General features: G+C 36.2%; 1 protein-coding gene across 1 annotated transcript in view; it reads left to right on the top strand.

Moving 5' to 3' along the window:
* PTPRK (protein tyrosine phosphatase receptor type K) overlaps positions 1-26,896 on the top strand; it is a 625,738-nt gene that overhangs the window by 134,912 nt on the left and 463,930 nt on the right. Inside the window, exon 2 of the mRNA XM_052645975.1 lies at positions 7,019-7,141. Coding sequence (XP_052501935.1) covers positions 7,019-7,141 — 123 coding nt within the window. The remainder of the gene's footprint in view (positions 1-7,018; positions 7,142-26,896) is intronic.

The raw sequence follows: 26,896 nt of genomic DNA, 5'->3' as shown, positions 1-26,896 counted from the left end.
TAGGAGGAGATAACAAATGATTGGGTGAATAAATGTATTTGGGTTCACAGACATTATGTGTTTAAATATTTGCATGCAGCTATGCATGTATATGATGGGTCATAATGTAAAATATATCTCCCTTTGTCATCTTAAAACCTTGAGGCCCAGAAAGGACCTTGAAAGTGTTTTCAGCTCTTGCATATTCTCACTTTCTGGTTTAAACCACTGTCCAGCCAGACAGTCTGATTTGCTTTTGGACATAGTACTGTCATTCAGAGCCCATTTCCAGCTTCAGTTTCTTGGCTGCTGCCTACTTGGTATAAGGGAAAGAAAATCAGGTCATATGGAAGTGAGCAGGTCTTTGGAGGAGAAATCAAAGATCCTTGGTTGAAAGCTTTAAACCAGACTGTGTACTACCTGTAATTTTCAAGAATACTTAAGATCAGAGTGATCTAATCCAGGTGTTGATGAACTGTGGCCTGCAGGCCAAATCCAGCATGCCAACTGTTTTTTAACTTTTTTTCTTTTAATTGAGAAAAAACAATTTTTTTTGGGCTGCTTTTTGTGGCATGTGTATTCTTAGTTCCCCTGCCATGGGTTGAACCTGTTCCCCCTGCAGTGGAAGCACAGAGTCTTTACTGGACCATCAGGGAAGTCCTGCCGCCTCTTTTTGTAATAGAAGTTTTATTTGAATACAGCCATACCCATTTGTTAGGTAGTCTCTGTGGCTACTTTTTGCTGCAGTGACAACAGTTATGTAGTTGTGACAGAAATGATATGGCCTGCATAACCTAAAATATTTATTAATTGGCTTTTGATAGATGAAGTTTGCTGCCTTGATCTAAAGGAAGGTTATTTCCTTACTGAAAACATATCTATGAATATTCAGAGAAAACTGGTTATGGTAATATAATATTTTCTTTATGGGGACTCTCTTTAGTCTTTCTGGGTAAACTGTATAGAAACCATAAGTTTCTTTCTTCTGCTGTTTAATATGTGCATGAGTTTGCCTCTGTATAGCGTATATACAGAATACATTGTTAAGAATGGAACATATAAAAATAAGGGTGCTGTTAAAAAAACTTGTTGAGTGTTAGCAGGTTTACATATATTATCGCTAATCCTCATGTAATTGTACTGTAACTATTATTATCTTGATTTTATTGGGAAGGAAATTGAAACTCAAAGAAATCAAATAGCAAAGCTGTGTATGTGTTCAGCCATCTCTGCATGCTTCATCTAGAAATGCTGTCTCTTTCTTCTACCGCATCAGTGACAGTATATGCCAATTTGTTAAATTCCTTGTGTGTGTGTGTGTGTGTGTGTGTGTGTGCACTTAGTCACGTTCAGCTGTTTGCGATGTCATAGAGTGTAGCCCGCCAAGGTCCTCCGACCTTGGGACTTTTTCAGGCAAGACTATTGTAGTGGGTCACCATTTCCTTCTCCAGGGGATCTTCCTGACCCAGGGGTGGAACCTGTGTCTCTTGCGTCTCCTGCATTGGCAAGCAGATTCTTTACCACTGTGCCACCTGGGAAGCCTTGAAGTTGAGGAGATCTTAATATTGCTTCTCTGCCAAGATGGAGGGAAGTAAAATTGGACTTATTTTTCTATTCTGGTTAATTTAGTCTTATTAAAGGAAGATTATTTGGCTAGTTGGAGTATAGCATTTGTTTCAAAATATAGACAATTTGAATAAAAGTCTTACTAGCTAAATAATTTTGGATTATATATATTATACGTATGTTCTTGGCTTGAAGTGGTAATCTAGAGATGAACAATTAGATAATTTATGGGTGTGTTTGAAATGAGCTCTTCACTCATCATTGAGTCATTTATATATATCAATAAATGGTGGGCTTGAATTTCCATAAATGTATTTTAAGTTCCTTTTCCTTTATGGAGGAGCTAGGCTGAAATAATTTTTCTTATACTAATTAACTACTAGCAGGGCAAAATATATTTTTTTCTGGATCTGAAGTTATTACCTTTAACCTTTTTTCATAAATTCTCTTGTTTTTCTTCATTAGATCCTCTTTGTTATTGAACCAGAGCAATGTGTTAAGTATAAGTGACTCATACTTATGAGCTCAAAGATATTCATCCTTTGTATCTATTTGGATTTTTTTTCCTATTTGAATTTCTGTACTTAAATTGAGAACAAGCATTGCTTACCCTTAGATTGTAGATAAACTTCCTCAACACTGATTATGATGTGTCAGTTCTTATTTTGTACCTTCAATATTCCAAGAAGTTGAAAGGGAAAAACAATCTATTGAGATATCCCAGTAGGTTTCAGAGGAAATATGAACTTTATTTAAAAGCATCAATTTTTATGCTTTTCCAATAATCTGTGTTTCTGAAAATAGGCAGTGTTGCCTCAGATTATAAATGGAATTACATTTAAGATATTCAGTAACAAGTTACTTTCCTGTTCTTCTGAATTTTTTCTTTTTTCTGTGAAACCTATTGGCTTCTTTGTAATGCATTTCGGGGCTTATACCAGTAAAAATATATTATGGTTTTGATTAGCATAGATAGAGATGATCTATTCAAAGTTAGTTTGATTCAGTATTGCATGTGACCTAATGTGACACATATAACCCTTTCTTTGGAGGATAAATTAATTCTTAATGGAGGATAGATTATTTCTTAATGGAGGGTTGATTATTTCAAAGTTGGTGGTCAGTTACATGAGCAAATTTGTGTATCACAGTTTAATTCACAATTGGAAAATATTAATTTGTCCATTTTGTCATAAGCAACAATATTTAGAATATTGCATTTTGCAAACATATTTTGTCTAGAACTTCTCCTCTTACTTTTCAGAACCCTGTGTATTCCAATTTAAGAAAATAAAAATTAAAATGGTCTCTGTCTTTAGCTAAATGAGGCTTTTTCTTTACAAATAGTAAAGAACCATGAAATATAATTCAGTATGTTTCTTGAAATTTACTTCAGTCAGAAAATTAAGACTTCATAGATGCTTTGAAGGGGTGAATGTGGAAGGTCATAGTACAATGGCTTTTGAAAAGATGTCCTCCATAAAATGTTCAGAGTTGTCTGGGGGACTACTGACTTTTTATTTTTGTCTAACTCAACTTGGTTCTAAATTAACCTGACCCTGAGTTTTATGGAAAGTTTTGATATCAGAAAGTATTTAACTTTAATATTCATTCTTTCAGGCTTCCCAGGTGGCTCTAGTGGTAAATAACCTGACTGCCAATGCAGGAAATGCAGGAGATGCAGGTTCAATCCTTGAGTCAGGAAGATCCCCAGGAGGAGGACATGGCAACCCACTCCAGTGTTCTTGCTTGGAGAATCCCATGGACAGAGAGGCTTGACAGTCTACAGTCCATGCGGTCACACAGAGTCGGACACGACTGAAGTGACTTAGCCCACACACTTTGGTTCTTTTATGATTTCACAGAAAGGGTCTCTATTTCCTTACTGTCTCATAGAGCCATCACCATCTGTTTAAATAAACACTCAAGACTCTCTCTAAATTCTAGATGTTTAGGCAATATAATTTTTGAGATTGGCATATTTTAATTTTTTATATTTTTGTTTTTAATGTTTCTTAGTACACATCCTTTTAATGGGAATGGAAAGAAATTTAGGCAAGTCTAGATTAGCTTGATTTTTATTTTCAGATGAACAGCTTGCAGTGCCCCACAAATGGGTTGTGCCAATGGAAGCAGGCAGCAGATCTGTGCCTTAGCTGGCTGGCTGGCATAGAGGAATTAGCAATCTGTGAGATGGCTCTTCAGAAGTAATTTTCCTCCGAGGGTCGAGGAACTTGCGGTTGTCATTTCACTGAAATGGTTTTGCTTCTACTCGTAGTCCTGTCACCAGCAGCAAACACAAAACCTGAAAATATAAGGTGTTTCCTTGTTCATTTTTCATCCTCTCTGCCTAAGTAAATTTCTTGAACATCATTTCAGTGTTGCCTCCTTTTGTCTAGCTCAGTGAAGCTTTGAATTTGCATGTTAGGTTTTTATTTATGAATTAGAGCCTTGCTAAGATTTCTCTTTTAAATAGGTCATAGTACTATATATAAAAATGTCTTAAACAGAGGGACATGTGTATAGAAGACTATGTATTAAAGCAGACTTTGTTTTTAGTCTAGTGAGCCTTAAAGGTAAACTAAGGTTATGCAAAGTGGGTTATGTGCTGTCTGTTGTAAGGTTGAACCAAGTTATCTACAGACATTTTCCCCCATTACTCTTTAAACATCACATAGCTTCTGGAGTGTTACTGTTGTTATCATTATTATTAATGTGCCTTGAACTGGATCATACTCCTGGATGAAACCCTTTAATGACTTCATACAATGATAGACTAAATCCTAAATGTTTTACGGTGCCTGAAAATCTCATATTTAGTTTGATTCTTTTTTGTCCCCTGCATGCTTTTCATTCTCATTATGCAGAATTGAGATTCTTCAGCATCTCGTGTTTCTTTAGATTTGTTATGCCCTTGCTTTTGCTTTTTCTCTAATTTCGGTCCCACTTTCATTCTGGCCTGGCACATCCTTACTCATTTTTATAGGCCTAACTCCATGAAGCCTTCCAAAACCAACTCAGGTATAGATAGCCAATTCATTTGTCATTTGTGTTCTTTGTGGCGTTGGTCATTATGATTATGATTCCTATTATGATTCCTTGTTGTTGTTTAGTCGCTGTCATGGCCAACTCTTTTGCGACCCCGTGGACTTTAGCCTGCTAGTCTCCTCTGTGCATGGGAATTCCCAGTCAAGAATTCTGGAGTTGGTTGCCATTGCGTTCTCCAGGGGATCTTCCCCACCCAGGAATTGAACCTGCATCTCCTGTTCTGACAGGTGGATTCTTTACCACTGGACCACCAGGGAAACCCATGATCCCTTGTAACACACTGTATTTTAAATATATACACTTTCCCACTCATGTCTGTCCATTCCATTCGTCAGGCCAGGAATAGTATTTTTGGTATTTCTTATCATCTAGTCCAGTATACTATATCAGTTCTTAACCTTGAACTTCAAAATTCTTTACAAAAAGATTCATTAAGATTAATTCCTATGCTATATATGTGGTGCATAGATATATTGTACTTCTTAGATTAGAACTTACTGTAAATTAGAAAATAAAAAAGTGTCTTAAAAAAATTCTTTTATCACCCAAGTCAGATGGACCAGGAACTTTTCCTAAGATTCTTGACTAATATGGCAGTGATGTGCAACAAATAACAGGGGTTGACCCACTTATTTTATATAGCTTCACTTAGTTGTTATTGCTAATAAGAATCCTGGAGGCTAAAATTAACAATGGCCATGAAGGACAGCAATTAAGGCCATTTGTCATCTAAATGTGCCAATGTAGGTTCCACTGGTAGTTTAAATTTATACATGGAAGTCACTCATACTATTATAATGGGCAGTGAAGGCCCTGAAGGTATGTGTTGCAAAGGAATAAGTCATTTTAGGGTCATGATAGCAAATTATATTTTGAGACAAACTTTCCCATTGCTATGGAATGATTAATTTCCTAACAACCTCTTTACATCGATTAATTTTAAATTAAAAAGTACATCATTTTTCATGACAGCATTTATATAAAGGGTATTTTAGGCATATTTAAATGACAGTATTAAGACTTCAACCTGCTGAAATTTTGTTATTGTAAAGGATTGATGTGGTCATAAGAGTGATTTGAGGATACCCAAGTCATTCCACTTTTGATAAAGGTTACTTAGGCTATAGTGTGATCTGAACATTTCTGATTTTGCCTTTTTTGCCTATAACACTGGCTTGTCTCTGTCATTGGTGAGAAATATAACTTTTATTCTCAAATTGATAAACTTTTGATGAGGGAAATGAATTCTTCATTTACTGAGAATTTATAGCCCTGAAGTTTAACAGCCCCCCTAGCCTGCTTTTAGTCAGAGAATTCACTGAGTTTCTTCACAAGGATCCCCATGGAAACTAAACAAAAAAGCTACTTGAAAGGAGACAGGTTATTGGTTTTTCTCATTAAATCCACTGCTGGATTTTCATTAGTTCTAATCCATTTTCCTTCAAGATTAGATATATAGGCCAGTTCTGATTTTCATGAATTGAATAAGCGATATATGTTCTTATGTATGTCTGTATATGCAGTCTGAGATGCAAAAGTATTCTTCTTCTGCCATAAAATTACCCCAGAAAATAAAGCTAGGAAAAATGACTGATGTAAAGGGGAAAGGCCACCTCCATTTTTTAAAAAAGAGGTTATTAAATAAAGTGAAGGTACTGAGAGGGATGATAGGCTAATCTGATCAGTTTTATGCTTCATTCAGTTTTTCCCCACTTTTGTGTCATAATTGTGTATGAAAGTAATCTAAATAAAGTATGGAAGCGTGTTTCACTGACCACAAGCACTTTAGACCTTATAAAAGTTTAAGTATTTTGTTTGCTAGTATGACTAGATTTCAAAGTGTTCTTTTAAAGCAAGAAATTTGGTAAAACTTAGATATTGTGGGACTTCCCAGGTAGCTCAGGTGATAAAGAATCCGCCTGCCAGTACAGGAACCACAGGAGACCTGGGTTCCATCCCTGGGTGGAGAAGATCCCCTGAAGAAGGAAATGCATTCTGGAGGCAACTCACTCCAGTATTCTTGCCTCAAATATTCCATAGACAGAGGAGTCTGTCAGGCTACAGTCCCTGGGGAACTTGCCTTATAAAGACAATTTTCACTCTTTTCCTTCCTTCCCTTCCCCTCGATAAAGCTGTTAAAAATTATTTAGATTCCTGGTGGTTTATATAGTTAAATGTATCTTCTGTTATTATTCATATTTAAAAATCTGTGCCTCAGCCTTACTTCTGAGGCTCAAATCAATCTCTTATTCAAACAAGATACTGATAGAAGTTTCAATGTATGTGAACATTTAATGAAAGTAGTAATAGATAGAAATACTGTTTACTATTAAATTTATGAGTACCACAATGTACATTGCAATCTAATGTGTTTTCCAGCACATCTACTGTTTAGACTATAACAGTAATTCTTTTCCCCTTTCAGGTGGCTGTACTTTTGATGATGGTCCTGGAGCTTGTGATTACCACCAGGATTTATATGATGACTTTGAATGGGTACATGTTAGTGCTCAAGAACCTCATTATCTGCCACCAGAGATGCCTCAAGGTAAGAGTCATTCTGTTTACTGAGGTTGGAAAAGTCCTTTGGAATATGTAGCATTTTCTTATATTAGGTTATAATATAATAATTTGTTATAACAAACTACTGTGGTCAAACTACTTGACCCCATCAAAGACCCTCAATGGATTCTTTGCCTTTTCTTGAATAACTTTATCTAATCCTTTGTTCCTCAAGAAAATTCACTGTAATCTTCGTTATCTCTGACCCCGAGAAAAGGTATTAGTGCTTGTTTTCCCATTTAATAAAAAAGTAAAATGGAAATAAAACCAAAACATAAAAAATAAAAAGAACAACATCCAAAATCCTTTCAAAGCTGTCTACATTGTAAGATAGCTCACTAACTATCTTTTCTATTAAATCATAAGATTTGATGTAATCAGACCACTTTAATGGCAGAAAGCAAAGAAGAACTAAAGAACCTCTTGATGGGGGTAAAGGAGGAGAGTGAAAAAGCTGGCTTAAAAACTAAATTTAAACAACTAAGATCATGGCATCCGGGCCCATCACTTCATGGCAAATAAAAGGGGAAACATCTGATGAGAACAGCTAACTCATTGGAAAAGTCCCTGATGCTGGGAAAGATTGAGAACAGGAGAAGAGGGTGTCAGAGGATGAGGTGGCTGGATGGCATCACTGAGGCAATGGCCATGAATGTGGGCAAACTCTGAGAGATGGTGAGGGACAGAGAGGCCTGGTGTGCTGCAGTCCATGGGGTCACAAAGAGTTGGACGCAACTTGGCGACTAAACAACAGCAACAAACAGACTGAAGAGAAACTTTCTTGTTTCATGATAGGGAGAGAGCTTATCTCATGCCATTGGCCATGAGCACGCCAAATGTGTTTTCCCTTAATTATTAATTATTAATAACATAGGATCTTAACATATACATACCATTTTATGTACTAAGCTAAGCTAACCTAAGCTAAGTCACTTCAGTCGTGTCCGACTCTGTGCGACCCCATAGACGGCAGCCCACCAGGCTCCCCTGTCCCTGGGATTCTCCAGGCAAGAACACTGGAGTGGGTTGCCATTTCCTTCTCCATTTTATATACTAGCAGGCTAATATTTGTGCCTTCAGTTCCAAACTAGTTTGGAATTAATGTCAACCTCTGTGTATGTATATTATTAAATTGAAAAATTGAAACTGCAAATAAAATTTTTAAAATACTTTACTAAAGAGAATAAATTACTTTCCTATTACTTAGAAATGAAATATGGAATATAATTATGTATGATCACATATACAATATATAATATACTGATATTTAATAATGTAATATATTAATACACTATGGAATAGTACATCATCCTTATTATCATGTGTGTTTGATAAGATGTTTGCCTCTTAGTAGTAATTTAAATTTTAAAATATAGTTTCAGTGTTTTAATCATAATATTATACACGTCTATTTTTCTTACTGTTTCACCCCATGATGTACTCTTTGAGAGTAGTGTGAATTAAATCTGCTTTCTACTCTAAATTGTCACTTTTCATAGGTGGGTAGACAAATGGATACTTCTGTAGCTGAGCTGGGCCATAATTTCCAGAGGAATAAATTGGTATTAGGCAGCTAGTACCCTTTGCTTCTCATATTTGACCCTTATGTTGTCAGCAGACTTATTTATTTATTTATTTTTGTATTCTTTATGATTTCCTTTATTTAGATATTAAAAAAACAGGTAAAACAATAAAATAGAAGCCATGATAATGTTTTGTTTGTGTAGTTAATGACTATAAGGAGGTTTAAAAGAGTCTTCTTAGGGTGCTGCTAATATTCTATGTATGACCTGGGTAGTATTTTACCAAGCATGTTCACCTCATGAAAATCCATCCAAGCTATGCTTAAAATTTACTTTTTTTTTATTTTTAATTTTACATTGAAATATAGTTGATACACAATATCGAGTTAATCTCAGGTGTACAACAAAGTGATTAGTTGTACATACACAAATATCTATTCTTTTTTAGGTTCTTTTTCCATATAAGTTAGAGTACTGAGTAGAGTTCTGTGTACTGAAGAGTAGGTCTTTGTTAATTATCTATTTTATATTTAGTAATATAAATATATGTTAATCCCAAGCTCCTAATTTACTGCCCCGCCCCCCCCCCCCCCCACACACACACACTTTACCCTTTGATAACAGCAAGTTTGTTTTCTGAGGCTGTGAGTCTGTTGTTTTTTTTTTTTAATAAATAAGTTCATTTGCAATATTGTTCTTTATATTCCACATATAAATGACATCATATGTTATTTGTCTTTCTCTGTCTTACTTCACTTAGTATGATAACCTCTAGGTCCATTTACGTTGTTGCAAATGGCATTATTTTATTTTTATGGTTGAGTACTATTCCATTGTACATATATACCACATCTTCTTTACCTATTCATCTCTTGATGAAGATTTAGCTTGGCTATTGTAAATAATGCCACAGTGAACATTGGGGGTGTATGTATCTTTTCGAATTATGGTTTTATCCGGATGTATTTCCAGGAGTGGGATTGCTGGATCAAATGGCAGTTCTATTTTTAGTTTTTAAAGAACCTCCGTACTGTTCTGCATAGTGGCTGTACCAGTTTGCATTAGTGTATGATGGTTCCCTTTTCTCTAAACTCTCTCTAGTATTTGTTGTTTGTGGACTTTTTGATGATAGCCATTCTGACTGGTGTGAGGTGATACCTCACAGTAGTTTTGATTTGCATTTCTCTAATTAGCTATGTTGAGCATTTTTTCAGGTGCTTTTTGACAGTTTGTCTTCATTGGAGAAATGTGTATTTAGGTCTTCTGCCCATTTTTTTATTGGGTTATTTGTTCTAGACTCATTTAGTTGTGTATTGTAGGTTTATATTTTCCCTCAAAGGTACATAACCTTATTTTCCTGGTACATTTTAATTAAAGAAACTTTTGTAATATTTTATCTCTGAGGTATATTTAGACTGAATTTTTATATAAAAGTAGAAGGGGTGGGCTGGGATGCACATATTTTGAATGTTTATCATCAGAGAACAATCAGAAAGATGTTGATTTATGGAAATGTTACTATTGTTAATTACCATTGAAGATGGGTAATGAATAGCTGAAGAGTTACTGCTCAGATGACCTTGTTGGTTCACCTTTGATGAGCAGCTTAATCGGTGGTTACAGTACAGGATGATGTGCACAGAAAATGAAAGTGTTTGAAATTCAGCCACATCTTTCAATTAATAGGACATTAAGTAATTAATCATGCAGAGGAGGGAAAAAGGTCATGGCCATTTTATTTTTGCAATTGCAATTTGTATTTGGTTTTTGTAGATGTTGAAAGAAAGTATCTGTGTATCTGTTCTTTTTTTTTCTGTTCTCTTTTTATCATCTACACTACATTTTTTTTCATTTTCCGTCTGATATTCCTTTAAAATACTTACTGAACATTATTCATAATTTGGAAGAAGGGAGATACTGAGATTTAGCCTATTAAAATTTTATCAATGATCCATTTATTTTAAAATAGACGTGTTTATTTTTCTCACTTATTAAAAACGAGAAAACTCAAACATTTAGCAGCCCAAAAGTAAGGCTGAGTCTCTGATGCAAACAATTTTTTCCCCCTTTGGAACTATTGAAAACATTAAAAAAAAAAAAAGAGTACAGTTGATTTCCAGTGTTGTGTTAGTTTCAGGTATATAGCAAAGTGAATCAGTTATACATATTTTGGATTGGCCGAAAAGTTAGTTTTTGGGTGTTTCTGTAAGATGCCTAGTTGGCGCAGTGGTGAAGAATCCACTTGCCAAAGCAGGAGACATCCCTGGGTCGGCAAGATTCCCTGGAGGAGGAAATGGCAACCCACTCCAGTATTCTTGCTTGGAAAATTCCATGGACAGGGGAGCCTGGAGGGCTGCAGTCCATGGGGTTGCAAAGAGTCAGACATGTCTTAACAACTGAGTGTGTGTGCTACAGAAAAATCCAAATGAACTTTTTGTCCAACTAAAGTATATACATATACATATGCATGTATATATGGCTTCCCAGGTGGTACTAGTGGTAAAGAACTTGCCTGTCACTGCAGAAGATGTAAAAAAAGATGTGAGTTCGATTCCTGGGTCAGGAAGATCCCCTGGAGGAGGGCATGGTAACCCACTCCAGTATTCTTGTCTGGAGAATCCCACGGACAGAGGAGCCTAGTGGACTATAGTCAATAGGGTCCCAAAGAGTTGTATACCACTGAAACAATGGTATTTCGTGTGCATGCATGCATACATATACATATATTCAGTCTTTTTTAGGTTTTTTTCCCACATAAACCATTACAGAGTACCGATTAGAGTTCCCTGCGCTATACAACTATTTTATAAATATAATGTGTGTATATCAACCCCAGTCTCCCAATTTATCCCTCCCTCTCTCACCCTCTTTGTTTTCTACATCTGTAACTCTGTTTCTGTTTTGATACATAAGTTTATTTGTACCCTTTTTCAGGTTTCAGATATGAACAATATTATATTTGTCTTTCTCTGGCTGAATTCTTCACTCTGTATGATAATCCCTATCTAGGTCCATCCATTGTGCTGCAAACGACACTATTTTGTTTTTATTCACTGAAAAATATTCCACTGAATACATACCACATCTTCTTTATCCATTCCTCTGTTGACTGATGGGCATTTAGGTTATTTCCATGTCCTGGCTATACTGCAGTGAACATTGTGGTGCATGAATCTTTTTAAATTATTATTTTCTCAAGGTATATGCCAAGGAGTGGGATTGCTGGATCATATAGTAGCTTTATTTTATTTTTTTAAGGAACCTCCATATCGTTGTCCATAGTGACTATACCAATTTACATTCCCATCAACAGTGTAGGAGGGTTCCCTTCTTTTCATATCCTCTCCATCATTTATTGCATGTAGATTTATTGATGATGGCCATTCTGATCGGTGTGAGGTAATACCTGATTGCAGTTTTGATTTGAATTTCTCCACTAATTATTGATGTTGAGAATCTTTTCATGTGCATTTTAGTCATCTGTATGTCTTCTTTGGAGAAATGTCTATTTAGATCTTCTGGCCATTTTTTTTTTTAATTGGATCGTTTGTTTTTTAAATATTGAGCTGCATGAGTTGTTTGCACAATTTGAAAATTAATCCCTTGTCAACAATCTTGTTGTTGGACTCTCTTTACAATACTTGGACATTGTTAGTTGGCATCTGTTTGTTGATCTGTTTGTCCTAAAAAGGTAGCAGGGAAGAGATAAGAGAGAATAAATAGATTAGATACTAAAAGAATGAAGATGAGTAAAAAAGAAAATTACTTTTTTTGGTTTGAAGACATAATGCTGGTTAATGATTGCTTAAAGTGTTCTTCTGCAAAGCTGCCTTTGTCAGCTGATAATGATGGTGATTGAAAGGCCAGAGTAGGACATTTAAAATAGCATGCAAAAGAATGAGTATATCCTAATGGCCAAAAATCATATGAAAATGTGAGTGAGTACCTGCTCAACTCTTACATCAAAGGAATACAAATTAAAGCCACAACACGAAGAAGCTACAACACATGGAGCAAGAAGATGAAAATTAAAATTTCAAGTGTTGGTGAGAGTATGGAGCAAGTGAGTCTTCATACACTGAGCTTTGGTCAGGTATCAATCTGTATAACCATTGTGTACAGCCTAATTTCCCGAAAGACCCATTATGGAGTACCAGCCCAGCAGGACTGAGTACGCATGTTTTCTAAATAACGTGTGCAAGAGCACTTATAGCATTAGTATCCAAAATAGTCTGAAACTGAAAACAATCCAAATGTTTGTCAACAGTGCAATGAATAAAATCATGATAAATCCACATAGTGTTGCAATGTAAATGAACAAACTGTTGCTGTATATGATATGAATGAATTTTACAGACATAATCTTGAGGGAAAAAAACAAACACAAAAGGGTATGTACTTTCATTTATGTAAATTTCAAAAACAGGCAAAACAAATTGATGATATTAGAAGTCAGAATATTATTTACCTACAGAAGGACCTAGAGGGGTGGGGAGTGGTTAGTACTTGGAAGGTGACAGGAAGGGGATTTCTGGATACTGGTAACAATCTTTCTTGATGTGTAGATGGTTTTTTCACAGATAAGCTGAAATTGAAAAATCATTGAAGTGTATAATTATGAGTTGCGTTCTTTTCTCTATATGTCTTATATGTTAATAGAAAATGCCAAGAAATAGAATAAATAAAATCACAGCTCACAAGGATACTTTGGGGAAACTAGACAAAGAATTAAAAGATGTTACAGATTAGAATGAAAGATATATAATAGGATACCTCAAATGGGTTCAAACTCCCTTTTTTTCCCTCACCAACCTTTATCCCTTCTCCCACATTCAACGATAATATGCTCTTTGACATCTCTGAGCCTTTGTATTAATATGTTTCCTTGCTGCTGTTTAGGCAATTCTCTGTTTATCCATTCCTCAAACTCCTACCCATTCTTACTATGTCTGCTCAAGTTCTGTCTGCTTTGAGAAGATTCTCCTGGCTGGCATGGAGCTTTTATATAATATTTCTTTTGTCCTCACTTTCAGATATGCTGTCCACTGTCCCTGGTACATATTTCAATTGCAGGCCATTATAATACTTTATTTATTTATTTAAAAAAAATTTTATTTTTACTTTATTTTACTTTACAATACTGTGTTGGTTTTGCCATACATTGACATGAATCCACCACAGGTGTACATGCATTCCCAAACATGAACCCCCCTCCCACCTCCCTCCCCATAACATCTCTCTGGGTCATCCCCATGTACCAGCCCCAAGCATCCTGTATCCTGCATCGGACATAGACAGGCGATTCGTTTCTTACATGATAGTATACATGTTTCAATGCCATTCTCCCAAATCATCCTACCCTCTCCCTCTCCCTCTGAGTCCAAAAGTCCGCTCTACACATCTGTGTCTCTTTTGCTGTCTTGCATACAGGGTCATCACTGCCATCTTTAAAATATCTCCTTTTCTCCACCAAACTATAATGTCCTCATGAACATAAATCATATTTTTCATCTTTGGCTTTCCAAGACACTGTTTCATTTTACTTAGGAAAAATGTCAACTTATATAATGTGGTTTAAAATATTTTGGTCAAGCATTAAACAAAAAAGGTCTCCCTCTTGCTCTAAAATTATTTGAATTAAAAATACCTTACTTCTCAATCATTACATTCAGTTCAGATTTTAATGTAATTAGAAGATCTTCATATACTTAACAATATTTAGCTTTTGCCTTCATAAATGAATTCATCTATTTTGGTTTTAATTTTAAATATTATTAATACTACCAAGAAGGAGCTCGTTTTAAGGATCACTCTCTTTTTCGTCTTTTACTAGTCAAATTAATTCCAATCTTCTACTCCTTAAAAATCTAGGCTATAAAAATCAAATCCATAAAGAATGAGAGGTGTTGCAGGGAAGGAGAAATTGTTCTTCGATCTCAAATACATCTGTCTTCTTGACCTTGTCAGGTGTTTCTTTCTACTTATGACATCATGAAACGAGTTCACTGGACCATTTTGCTACATGTTCTGACCTAGATCTGAGCATAGACATTGTGATTGACATCTCAATAAATTTAGCTTCATCTGTAATTATGACTGCTTTTTCCTTTTAACAGGTTTTGTAAAATGACTAATTGAATTTTAGTTTAGAGTCTCTAGAGTACTCATTTGACAGTTTAAAATTATGCTATGTTGTATTCTACTTTCAGTCTAGTACTTTTCACTGATGATAATGTAAATCACTCTGCAGAGTCCCTTCTGTAAAATGCGCACATCCTGTCTATCTAAGTATCTGTTTATGTCTATCTATCACAAAAATAAAAGCCCTTTGTTATTAAATTAATGTGAAGGTTGGAGAAAGAAACCATTCCTCCTAGGTTGTAAAGCTTAGTGAGGTTGTGATTCAATAGTTTAAAAGCCCAACTAGGTATCAATTCTGCCCCCTTGTCAAATCCTCAGACTGAAATTTAGAGAGCAAATGGCATTACACAGAGAAGAATGAATACTGAACAATACTAATAAATGTGCCTGTAAATTAATTTATTATTTTTGGAACAGTGTATCCCTTTTTTAAAATTTCTTTTATCCAAGAGTTTATAAATATAAATAATGAGCCAAGTTGTTAAAATAAGTTTTGTCTTCTTCACATATTTATTTGAAGAGACTAAATGTTTTTTGTATTCAATAGTGAGCATGCATAGGTCTCATGATTTTGTGCCTGGCTTTCTTCTGATATTGTGTCATATAGTGAAAAACAAATGAAATATTATATTTAAATAATAATATTTGTTAAGTAACAATTTCAGCTAGATTTTTCTATGTAGCAATAGTCCCTTAGTTTTCTAAGTAAAGACTTACTCACAACTTTCTAAATAATATTAGTATTCAATATATCACATTTTAATATATCTAAGAAATTTCAAGGGAGTTTTTGTGTTATCTTAGTGTTTCTATTCGATAGTCTGTCTCATTGGGAACCTTAATCACTCATTAAAATGAGTGGGTGGCCTTGCAATCACCCTCTTACAGACAGTTGATAATAAGGCATGTGTTTCTACAAGATCATAATTGCTAAATTCTCACATATCTGAGATAACAAAATTATTTGATAGCAAATTTATCAGAGTCAAAATATGGCAGAGCGTGGTAGATTAAAGTATGTGCATGTAATGTTGGTTAAGTGTTACAGCTAGTTTTGTTTATGTTAGAGGATAAAGCAAATCAGGCGAAAATGTTGGTTTATTCTGTTTGTCACCTAGTTATTATTGTTTGTTAATACTAGCAAAGATTCTGTGTTTTGGACCTTGCAGTTGTCTTAAGCACCACTTGAGAGATGGGTTATAGTGGAGAGAAAAAGGAAAGGGTGGCAAGGAGAGAGAAGGAAAGGATAAGAGAATAACATAACGTTCAGTTCAGTTCAGTCGCTCAGTCATGTCTGACTCTTTGCGACGCCATGAATTGCAGCACGCCTGGCCTCCCTGTCCATCACCAACTCCCGGAGTTCACTCAAACTCATGTCCATCAAGTCGGTGATGCCATCCAGCCATCTCATCCTCTGTCGTCCCCTTCTCCTCCTGTCCCCAATCCCTCCCAGCATCAGGGTCTTTTCCAATGAGTCAACTCTTTGCATGAGGTGGCCAAGTATTGGAGTTTCAGCTTCAGCATCAGTCCTTCCAAAGAACACCCAGGACTGATATCCTTTAGAATGGACTGGTTGGTTCTCCTTGCAGTCCAAGGGACTCTCAAGAGTCTTCTCCAACACCACAGTTCGAAAGCATCAATTCTTCGGCGCTCAGATTTCTTCACAGTCCAACTCTCACATCCATACACGACTACTGGAAAAACCATAGCCTTGACTGGACGGACCTTTGTTGGCAAAGTAATGTCTCTGCTTTTGAATATGCTATCTAGATTGGTCATAACTTTCCTTCCAAGGAGTAAGCGTCTTTTAGTTTCATGGCTGCAATCACCATCTGCAGTGATTTTGGAGCCCCCCAAAATAAAGTCTGACACTGTTTCCACTGTTTCCCCATCTATTTGCCATGAAGTAATGGGACTAGATGCTATGATCTTCGTTTTCTGAATGTTGAGCTTTAAGGCAACTTTTTCACTCTCCTCTTTTACTTTCATCAAGAGGCTTTTTAGTTCCTCTTCACTTTCTGCCATAAGGGTGGTGTCATCTGCATATCTGAGGTTATTGATATTTCTCCCGGCAGTCTTGATTCCAGATTGTGCTTCTTCCAGCCCAGTATTTCTCATGGTGTACTCTGAATAGAAGTTACATAAGCAGGGTGACAATATACAGCCTTGATATACTCCTTTTCCTATTTGGAACCAGTCTGTTGTTCTATGTCCAGTTCTGTTGTTTCCTGACCTGCATATAGGTTTCTCAAGAGGCAGGTCAGGTGGTCTGGTATTCCCATCTCTTTCAGAATTTTCCACAGTTTATTGTGATCCACACAGTCAAAGGCTTTGGCACAGTCAATAAAGCAGAAATAGATGTCTTTCTGGAACTCTCTTGCTTTTTTGATGATCCAGTGGATTAGTTCATTAAAAAAGATGGAAATACTGTAAGTATTGAATACAGGCAATTGAGTCTAAGAAGGTGACAGAGCCTAAAACCCTCAGTTTAAAACTGGAAGGCTATTCATCAAAATCATTTGATTTTTAGATTAAAAATAAAATAGTAGAGTTCTCTTTTTGAAAGCAGTACTTCTCAGCACTCAAATATGTAAAATTGATAACTAAGAGCCACTGGTCCCAGAACTTGCTTGCTTTTTACTCCCTAACATCCCTACCCTACCCGTTTCTCCACCACCCCGTTCCATCAAAATGGCTTCTCCAAGAAATACTTACAGAAGTAACCTTCCAAAGGACAACTTTAGAACAATAGTTAAATGCACATTCAACACCTCAGATAAGCCTCTCTGAAATGAGTACTTGCCCCATTGGCTATGACTTATTGGTAGTTTACTGGGTTCCTACTATACCAGGGACATGATATATATTTTTAATCCTCGTGTGGACCCTGCAAAATTAGTGACAGTTTAGAGATAAGTGGAGTGAATAACTTGCTTAAAGCTGCTTAGGGATCAGATTTGAAGTTGGGTCTATCTGTCTAATATCACAATTACTCTTGCTACAGTGCTGTCCTTCCTTATAAATTGTGGTGTAGCTGATGTATTTCTTTCACTTGGTCTTGCATCTTTAAATCCCCTATAAAAGGAGCTATAGATTAGGTTTATTCCACAATGTTTTCCTACTACTTCATCTAAGTCCTGTTTTTTTCCAAAATTTAAAAGCTTGAAATGATTGTCTCTTAATCTTCACATGAAGTAGGGCCTGAGTCTTGCTGTTGTTTGGAATTGCAGTCGAGCTTTGGGGTTTCCTCATGGTATTCTTACCCACTAGTAAGAGGAGCTGACCTTTCTTTGACTTACCTGTATGTTATTTTTAGTTATTTGATGAACACTTGCTGCATGGCTGTCTAATCAAAACCTTGGAAACATATATATTATCTGCTGTCTCATTAGAGCATTTATGGTAGAAGGAAACATTTTGGACTAAAGAACTCAGACTAAAAATTAGGGTTTGAAAATAGTTTTAAGACACTGTTTGCAATAGGATATTTTAGGACCTGAATTATGGGCTTATTTCAACATGCTCTTCCAAACCATGTTATCATGTGTCTGTTGGTGCTTTTTGCCCTCAGCACAGAGAAGATAGTTTACCACATTTGAGTTGCTTATTAAAAACAGTAGGAATCGGAGGCAGTTGCAGGGTCAGAGACTGAAAGGCTGTAATGGACCCTGTGAAGGGTGAGCTACTTCATGAGGGCAGGTTTTTAATGTTAAGTACTGTTACCCTTGTGAACATAAATGCAGCGTGAAGAATGTCTAAATTACAGTGGACAGAAGTGGCATGCTGAGACAGGAATATTTTCCTGTTATTTCAGGTACGTAATGTATCTAAGTTAGATATGTCTCGATATATCTCAGGGGGAGAAAACAGGTCAGTATTTAAAAAAAAAGAAAAGAAAAGATATTAATATTGGTGTCAGTGTTAGAGAACTTCCAATCTCCTAAATGAATTAGGGGTAAGAATACAGAGTAATTTCAAAGACTATCCAGTAATCTTTAACATGTGCCTTAAAATCAATACATGGTCTAAGGAAACAAAATTACTTTTCCTTGGAGGGGAGAAAGACTGAAAGTACAGTTATGACCTTATACGTTCTTCTCCAAAAATAAACTTGCCTCATGATGGCTAAAGAACTCTTTTAGACATTCTTAGCTTCAAAGCTTTGTCTTCAAACATCAAAATGCCAGGGGAAAAAATTACACACAAAAAAGCAATGAAATCTAAGTGATTAAATTAGAGATTATTTAAAGATATGTGATGTTAATTTTCTCATATAGTTAATGTTGTAAAAAATACAGAGCTATGCATATATATTTATCATTACATTAAAAAGATGCTTTGAATAGCTTGGAGGATTGTCAGTTTTCAACCTTGTATATGTCAAGAGTATGTTAACAGACCTTTTCCCCCTCCTTGAAAGAGGAAATTATTGATTATTTAATTATCATTCCCTTGTTACAATATTTCTCAATAGAAGTGAGATGTTTTATACATTAAGAGCACGTGACAACTTATAAATGCCAGCAGCATCATGAAATCTTCACCTGGGGATGTAGATTAAAAAAATACACTGACATGCTTCTTGTATTTTATGGAATAAAGTAGGACAATTCTACAAATTTTATCAAGTCAATTATATATTTCTGTTCCTCTCTTCCTCCCCTAGTTCTGAAATAGTTGGTGGATTAAATAGAAAAGTGGAATGGCAAATATGGCTATTTGAAAATTATATTTTGAGTGCATGGTTTTTATCCAAGCTAGGGTAGACTTAATGGATAATTTAAAAAGAAATGCTCTTCTGACCACTTAGGCATTTTTACATGTCATTTCACTTAAATTTCATAAAAGCCCTTCTAGGTATGTATTAACACATCTTTTAGAAGAGGGAACTGAGGTTCAGAGAGGCCAAGTAAATTTTCAGAGGTTTCATGTCTTGGGAAACTGAAGATTGGGAATTCAAGTATAAAGAGAGATAGCATAAAGATCTCACTTTTGACCTCTCTGTAAACAAACTGGAGTACAGATCCTTCCCTAAAGGAAGTAGCAGTCTCTAAAAGACTACAGAAGAAAAAAAGCTTCAGGGCTGACTTGAAAGTATGGCAAAACTTCTCTCTCCTGCTTTCTCCAGCTCCAGATGGTGGAGAGCCCAAGTCAAAATGTCTTTAAATCATAAATAGAGAAAGCTGCCTTCACACAAGAGGAAGACCAGGACTGCTAATTAAGTGATGTCCATGAGGTTCCAGGTTCCTTTGTCTCTCTGTTCCTCTACTCTTAAGGTTATCTTTTAACCTCAGGCTTGCTCCCCTCATGGGTTTAAGATCTGTAGCTATTCTAGGTATTAATTTCAGACACTAAAAAAAGAGGTTGTCTCTTCATTGTGTCTGTTTCTTTGTTTATTAATCAGCATAAAGAACTTTTCTGAGATGCCCATCAACAGATTCATCTTCTTGTCTAATTGGCCAAAATCATGTCCCATACCTATGTCTAAACCAACCAGTGGTGAGCAGAGTAAGACATGATTGGGTGACACTTTCAAGCCTGTACTCCTCCCCTAATTGGAGCAGAGGTTGAAGTTAGTGCCAGCTTCTTCTGATCTTGTTGCTAGACAGGTTGTAATGGAATAAAGATGGGGAGGATACTGGGTAGGTAACAACAATGTCCATTACAGAACTATTTGATGCAGATGTAGTAGGAAAGGAATATAGGTAGTAGAATTCAGAAGCTGTGAGATTTAGAAGAGTGGACAAATAAAGCAATTATTATAGCAACATGATATTCTCTAATGCATTGCGAGCCTGGTGTCAATTTTTCCTTGATTTCAAAGCATTTACTGTATCTGTAACTTGAGAAGTGGAAAATCTTCCTGCCCTGTTTCAGTTATCTGGGCTTCGCTTGTGGCTCAGCTGGTAAAGAATCCGCCTGCAATGAGGGAGACCTGGGTTGGATCCCTGGGTTGGGAAGATCCCTTGGAGAAGGGAAAGGCTACCCACACCCGTAGTCTGGCCTGAAGAATTCCATGGACTAGTCCATTGGGTCACAAAGAGTCAGAACTGCAATTATTACTATTGAGGGATTTTATATTCTCTCTTGTTTTCTTATGACATAGAAGAAATAAGTTAATATACTTCATAAAAACTCAAAAGTCAAGTGTATTATAATGTAGATGAACACATGCTAAAGATATATTTAATTGATTAATGTAGAAGCCAGGAGGATGATAAGGCTTGTTCAAAAGATTATAGGAACAGGGAAGCATTTATAGGTATGGAAAGAGTACTGTAATAAGATTCCTAATTTTTTATTAAATAAGTTAATGTCTAACAGGGTAATACATCTGAAACCTTTGAGCTTATCTTTGTTACCAAACAGAAATCATATGCCACTCTACTAGACAAAATTTATTTGCTCTTTTAAGTCTCATTTGTATTGCCATGAGCTTTCTGCAAGTTAACATCTTCTCTCACAGATTTATAAAATGTCTTAATCAATAATGAATCGGACAAAAGTACACACAGTTAAAAAATTAGCTGCTCCTTGAATGAAGGATATGTAGTCATTCAGTCATTCTTTTGCCTAGTTTTTTTAACTTTTTTTTTTAAACCAGTATCCCTTTATGAGCATAAATACTCTCCAAAGGTAATTGTTAAAAAGAACAACAGAAAAAATAGCTAAAATGTATGGAGCATGCCAAACAATTATTTTTAGTTTCTATGGTCTCACAAATTAAGGGAACAAATATTTGTGTTTGTGCAAAGTCCTTTTGGCAGTAGCAGTAAAGAGCCTGCCTGCCAACGTGGGAGTTTTTGGAGATGCAGGTTCGACCCCTGGGTTGGGAAGATCCCCTGGAGGAGGGCACGGCAACCCACTCCAAGTAGTCTTGCCAGCAGAATCCCTGGGACAGAGAAGCCTGGTGTGCTATGGTTCATAGAGTTGCAAAGAGTTGGACACAGCTGAAGCCACTTGGCATGGCACAAAGCCCTTTAGGAAACTTCACAGTTTATGAGCAAAGGCTTTTTGAAATTTTTATTTTTCTGAATTCAGAGTCTTAGCATGCAGGCAGAATCTAAAGAATTACTGCAGATTAGTCACTTAACTAGGGCTTCCCTGGTGGCTCAGAAGGTAAAGAATCTGCCTGCAATGCGGGAGACCGGGGTTTGATCCCTGGTTTGGGATGATTCCCTGGAGGAGGGCATGGCAACCCATTCCAGTATTCTTACCTGGAGAATCTGCACGGACAGAGGCTACTATCCATGGGATTGCAAAGAGTTGGACATGACCGACTGACTAAGCACAGCACTTAACTAAGACTGAGAACAAAGGATAATATCATTATTTTAATATTACTTATAATAATATTTATTACCATCATATTTATATTGATTTCTATTAATATTTGGTATTTAAAAATAAAAATAGAATTTGTGAAGTTGTTTGTTTTTAATATCAAACCAAAATAAAATCAGTTTAATTCACCAAAGAAATGACCTGTAGAGATATAAAATCTCTGCTAAATTACACAGAAAGGAATAATTTTACAACCTGTTGTTAAGAGGAGACTGAAATTACTAAGATCAATTTGTTTTTTAATAAAAGGAAAATGTACTTCCAGTCTGGCATTCATGATATTTGGCAGTAAAAGCTAAGGAAAAAAATCACAAAAAAGCTTATCAAAATTGAGCCAAAATTTTAAACACAGTTTATTGCTTCTTCTTGGGACTCATTATCTGTAGGTATTCAGTTCAGTTCAGTTCAGTCGTTCAGTCGTGCCTGACTCTTTGCGACCCCATGAACTGCAGCACACCAGGCCTCCCTGTCCATCACCAACTCCCGGAGTACACCCAAACTCATGTGCGTCGAGTCGGTGATGCCATCAAGCCATCTCATCCTCCGTCGTCCCCTCTCCTCCTGACCCCAATCCCCCCCAGCATCAGAGTCTTTTCCAATGAGTCAACTCTTCTCATGAGGTGGCCAAAGTACTGGAGTTTCAGCTTCAGCATCATTCCTTCCAAAGAAATCCCAGGGCTGATCTCCTTCAGAATGGACTGGTTGGATCTCCTTGCAGTCCAAGGGACTCTCAAGAGTCTTCCCCAACACCACAGTTCAAAAGCATCAATTCTTCAGTGCTCAGCTTTCTTCACAGTCCAACTCTCACATCCATACATGACCACTGGAAAAACCATCACCTTGACTAGACGGACCTTTGTTGGCAAAGTAATGTCTCTGTTTTTCAGTATGCTGTCTAGGTTGGTCATAACTTTTCTTCCAGAATCATTGGAAAAACCATAGCCTTGACTAGATGGACCTTTGTTGGCAAAGTAATATCTCTGCTTTGGAATATGCTATCTAGGTTGGTCATAACTTTCCTTCCAAGGAGTAAGCGTCTTTTAATTTCATGGCTGCAGTCACCATCTGCAGTGATTTTGGAGCCCCCCAAAATAAAGTCTGACACTGTTTCCACTGTTTCCCCATCTATTTGCCATGAAGTGATGGGACCAGATGCCATGATCTTCGTTTTCTGAATGTTGAGCTTTAAGCCAACTTTTCCACTCTCCTCTTTCACTTTCATCAAGAAGCTTTTTAGTTCCTCTTCACTTTCTTCCATAAGGGTGGTGTCATCTGCATATCTGAGGTTATTGATATTTCTCCTGGCAATCTTGATTCCAGCTTGTGCTTCTTCAAGCCCAGCGTTTCTCATGATGTATGCTGCATATAAGTTAAATAAACAGGGTGATAATATACAGCCTTGACATACTCCTTTGCAGGTATTATACTTTAAAAATATCCAAAATAAAATTTTTTCTGCAAACTTGTTACAGTTTCTTAAGTCCACTGAAGTTTTTTTACCTGGACTACTTTGTTTCAAAGTTCTGAAATAATAGTACTTATTTTTTTCCTTGAAGACAAAGTTACTGTCTTCTCCCTGGTACATAATAGGTCATCCCTTGGTTCATGGGCAACTCCACATAATGTCAGAAGTCTTTTTCAGAAAAGCAGATATTCTATGTGAGATTGCTATGTAACAAGAAGTCAATTTCCTGTTATTTTAAATGCAAAAAATTTTAATGTGTCACATTGCTAACCAAAATGCCTGATCTGTTAATTAAAACATAATGAAAAGACAGCAAATGTAATAAGTTATCAAAGTAGGTGGTATAATGCTTGATGGAGACGTTTGGATGGCATTACTGACTCGATGGAGATGAGTTTGAGCAAGCTTCGGGAGTTGGTGATGGACAGGGAGGCCTGGCATGCTACAGTCTGTGGGGTCACAAAAGTCACACACGACTGATCGACCGAACTGAACTGAACTGAACTGACAATGCTTGACATTTTTTTCCTGATCCAAACAATATGATTCAAATAATTAGATATATTAGAGTTTCTTTGTATGGAATAGATTGCTTTGTATTCATTATATCTGCCCACGTACCACCTGTAGTCAAACTGAACTTTTCAAAATACTCACAGAAGTCTGATGCTTTACTCTGTTTGAATGAGGCTTGCAGCTGTTGCCACACGTAGTTTTCAGTCAGTTCAGTTCAGTTCAGCCTCTCAGTCATGTCCGACCCTTTGCGACTCCATGGACGCAGCACGTCAGGATTCCCTGTCCATCACCAACGCTGGCGATGCCATCGAGTCGGTGATGCCATCCCGCCATCTCACCCTCTGTCGTCCCCTTCTCCTCCTGCCCCCAATCCCTCCCAGCATCAGGGTCTTTTCCAATGAGTCAACTCTTCGCATGAGGTGGCCAAAGTACTGGAGTTTCAGTGTTAGCATCAGTCCTTCCAATGAAAACCCAGGACCGATCTCCCTTAGGATGGACTGGTTGGATCTCCTTGCAGTCCAGGGGACTCTCAAGAGTCTTCTCCAACATCACAGTTCAAAAGCATCAATTCTTTAGTGCTCAGCTTTCTTCACAGTCCAACTCTCACATCCATACATGACTACTGGAAAAACCATGGCTTTGACTAGATGGACCTTTGTTGGCAAGGTAATGTCTCTGCTTTTCTCTTAGTTTTATTTACATGCTATATTGATTTTTTTGTGTGTGTGACATAATTAAAAGTTTTTTTTAAGGAAAAAATAATGGCAAAAAACCTTTGAGAGATACCTTTATTAAGTTGGATATTAAAACAAAAACTATGCTACTGATAAAAATGTTAACAAGGGAAACGTTTTGTGGGAACACCTGTGGATGGAATGTGTCAGAAGTTCACCTGAAGCTAGTTGTCAGGACAAAGGATTTTTTTTTAAATTTATTTTTTATTGAGATAAAATTGATTGATAATGTTATATGTTTTGTGTGTATACCATTATATTTATACTATTTACACTAGCCTGTGCTCACCACCAAACATTTATTTTCTATCCATCTCTGTACAGTTGATCCCCTTTATCCATTTCATGACCCCTGACCCCCAGGCTCTTCCCTTCTGGTGACCCCTATCCTGTTTTCTGTATATGCTTCTTTGTTAAGACAAAGGTATAACTTCAAAAAAAGAAAAAAAGTTCATTTGAAATTCTTGATTCAGTTGTTGGTAAAGAGTAAGCTTGTTAGGGTATGAATATACTTCCTAAATTAGTAGCTGCTTCAACAAAGATATGATTCTTTTCTGAAATGTTTAAGAAATAAATTGAGCATTAACTACAGATAACATTTGGTATCCAATTTGTCTCCTGGTTCTAGTGTTTTACTCTGTTCCATACGGGGCTAAGAAGTAACAGAATTTTGTAGAAAGTAAAAATCTGTTTAAATTGTAAAAGACTCGTGAATGTAACCCTATTGCTGATTTTGATTTTCAGTTTTGTAGCTTAAAACACTGATATCTAAAATTATGCTAAAGGATATGGTAGTATTCATAAAGTGATATAGTTCTTGAAAATAAAGAGACTGATGCTTAAAGTTAAGAATAAAGTGAAAAAAATACTACCATTAACTTTCATGCCCCATATTTGGTATATAGACCTGCAATAAATAATTGTTGAATGAATGACTCAATATGAATGAACTTTTCTGACCTTTTTTTCTTGAAAATGTATTATTATCTCAAAATTAAAATTCTTTTTTCCTGAGTAAATAGAAAGGTTGATAATACTGATAAAAAAGAGAAAAGGGGGTGCTTTAATATATTCTACTGCTAAACTCACCTCTTAAAATATTTCTACGTAGATGAATGGAGTGGGTCTGGGTCTGAGTGGTTTTGCAACCCTGTTGTGTTTCCTCCTTTTTCTATATGGAGAAATGATGTTTGGTACTTATCTTATCATTTTTGTACTACTTTCTCATGGTTAACACTATAATAATAATATTTTATTGTGTTATGTGTATGCTATGTGAAAGTTTTGGAATTTTAGATCTTTGCAGCAGTTTTGAAAGATGATATTTCATATTGTTTTATTGTTTAGTTCAGTTTAGTTCAGTCGCTCAGTCATGTTTGACTCCTTGTGACCCTATGGACTACAGTATGCCAGGCTTCCCTGTCCTTCACCATCTCCTGGAGCTTGCTCAAACTCATGTCTGTTGAGTTGGCTATGCCATTCAACCATCTCATCCTCTGTCTTTCCCTTCTCCTCCTGCCTTCAATCTTACCCAGCATCAGGGTCTTTTCCAGTGAGTTGGCACTTCAGGTCATCAAAGTATTGGAGCTTCATCTTCAGCCTCAGTCCATTTAATGAATATTCAGGGTTAACCATTTCCTTTAGGATTGACTGATTTGATCTTGCAGTCCAAGGGACTCAGTTTTCGAAGATGATGTTTCATATTATGTTTTATTGTTTAATTTGGCTACTGAGAGTATAATTGTGACAACAAAACTTTGCTTAATGTCATAGGCACTGCTTTTTAATTTTTTTTACTGAATTACTCAGGTAGATTCATTGCCAGTGAAATCGAGACAGGGACTCCTTAGCTTGGTAGAGGTGACTATTTCTTCTGTTCTCTTTTACTCAAAACTAAAATCAATGAAGACAATAAGCCAGTGGGAAGAGAGGACTATTGCTCTTGTATGTCACATTCCTCATCATAAAGTCCAGGTTTCTTTCTAGTCACAGTGTTTATATAAACCATCTGTACTGAA

Source organism: Budorcas taxicolor, chromosome 9, assembly GCF_023091745.1.
Source record: "Budorcas taxicolor isolate Tak-1 chromosome 9, Takin1.1, whole genome shotgun sequence".
In the NCBI taxonomy this organism is placed as follows: Eukaryota; Metazoa; Chordata; class Mammalia; order Artiodactyla; family Bovidae; genus Budorcas; species Budorcas taxicolor.
The sequence above is the reverse complement of the archived record's forward strand: the minus strand, read 5'-3'. Positions and strand labels throughout refer to the sequence as shown.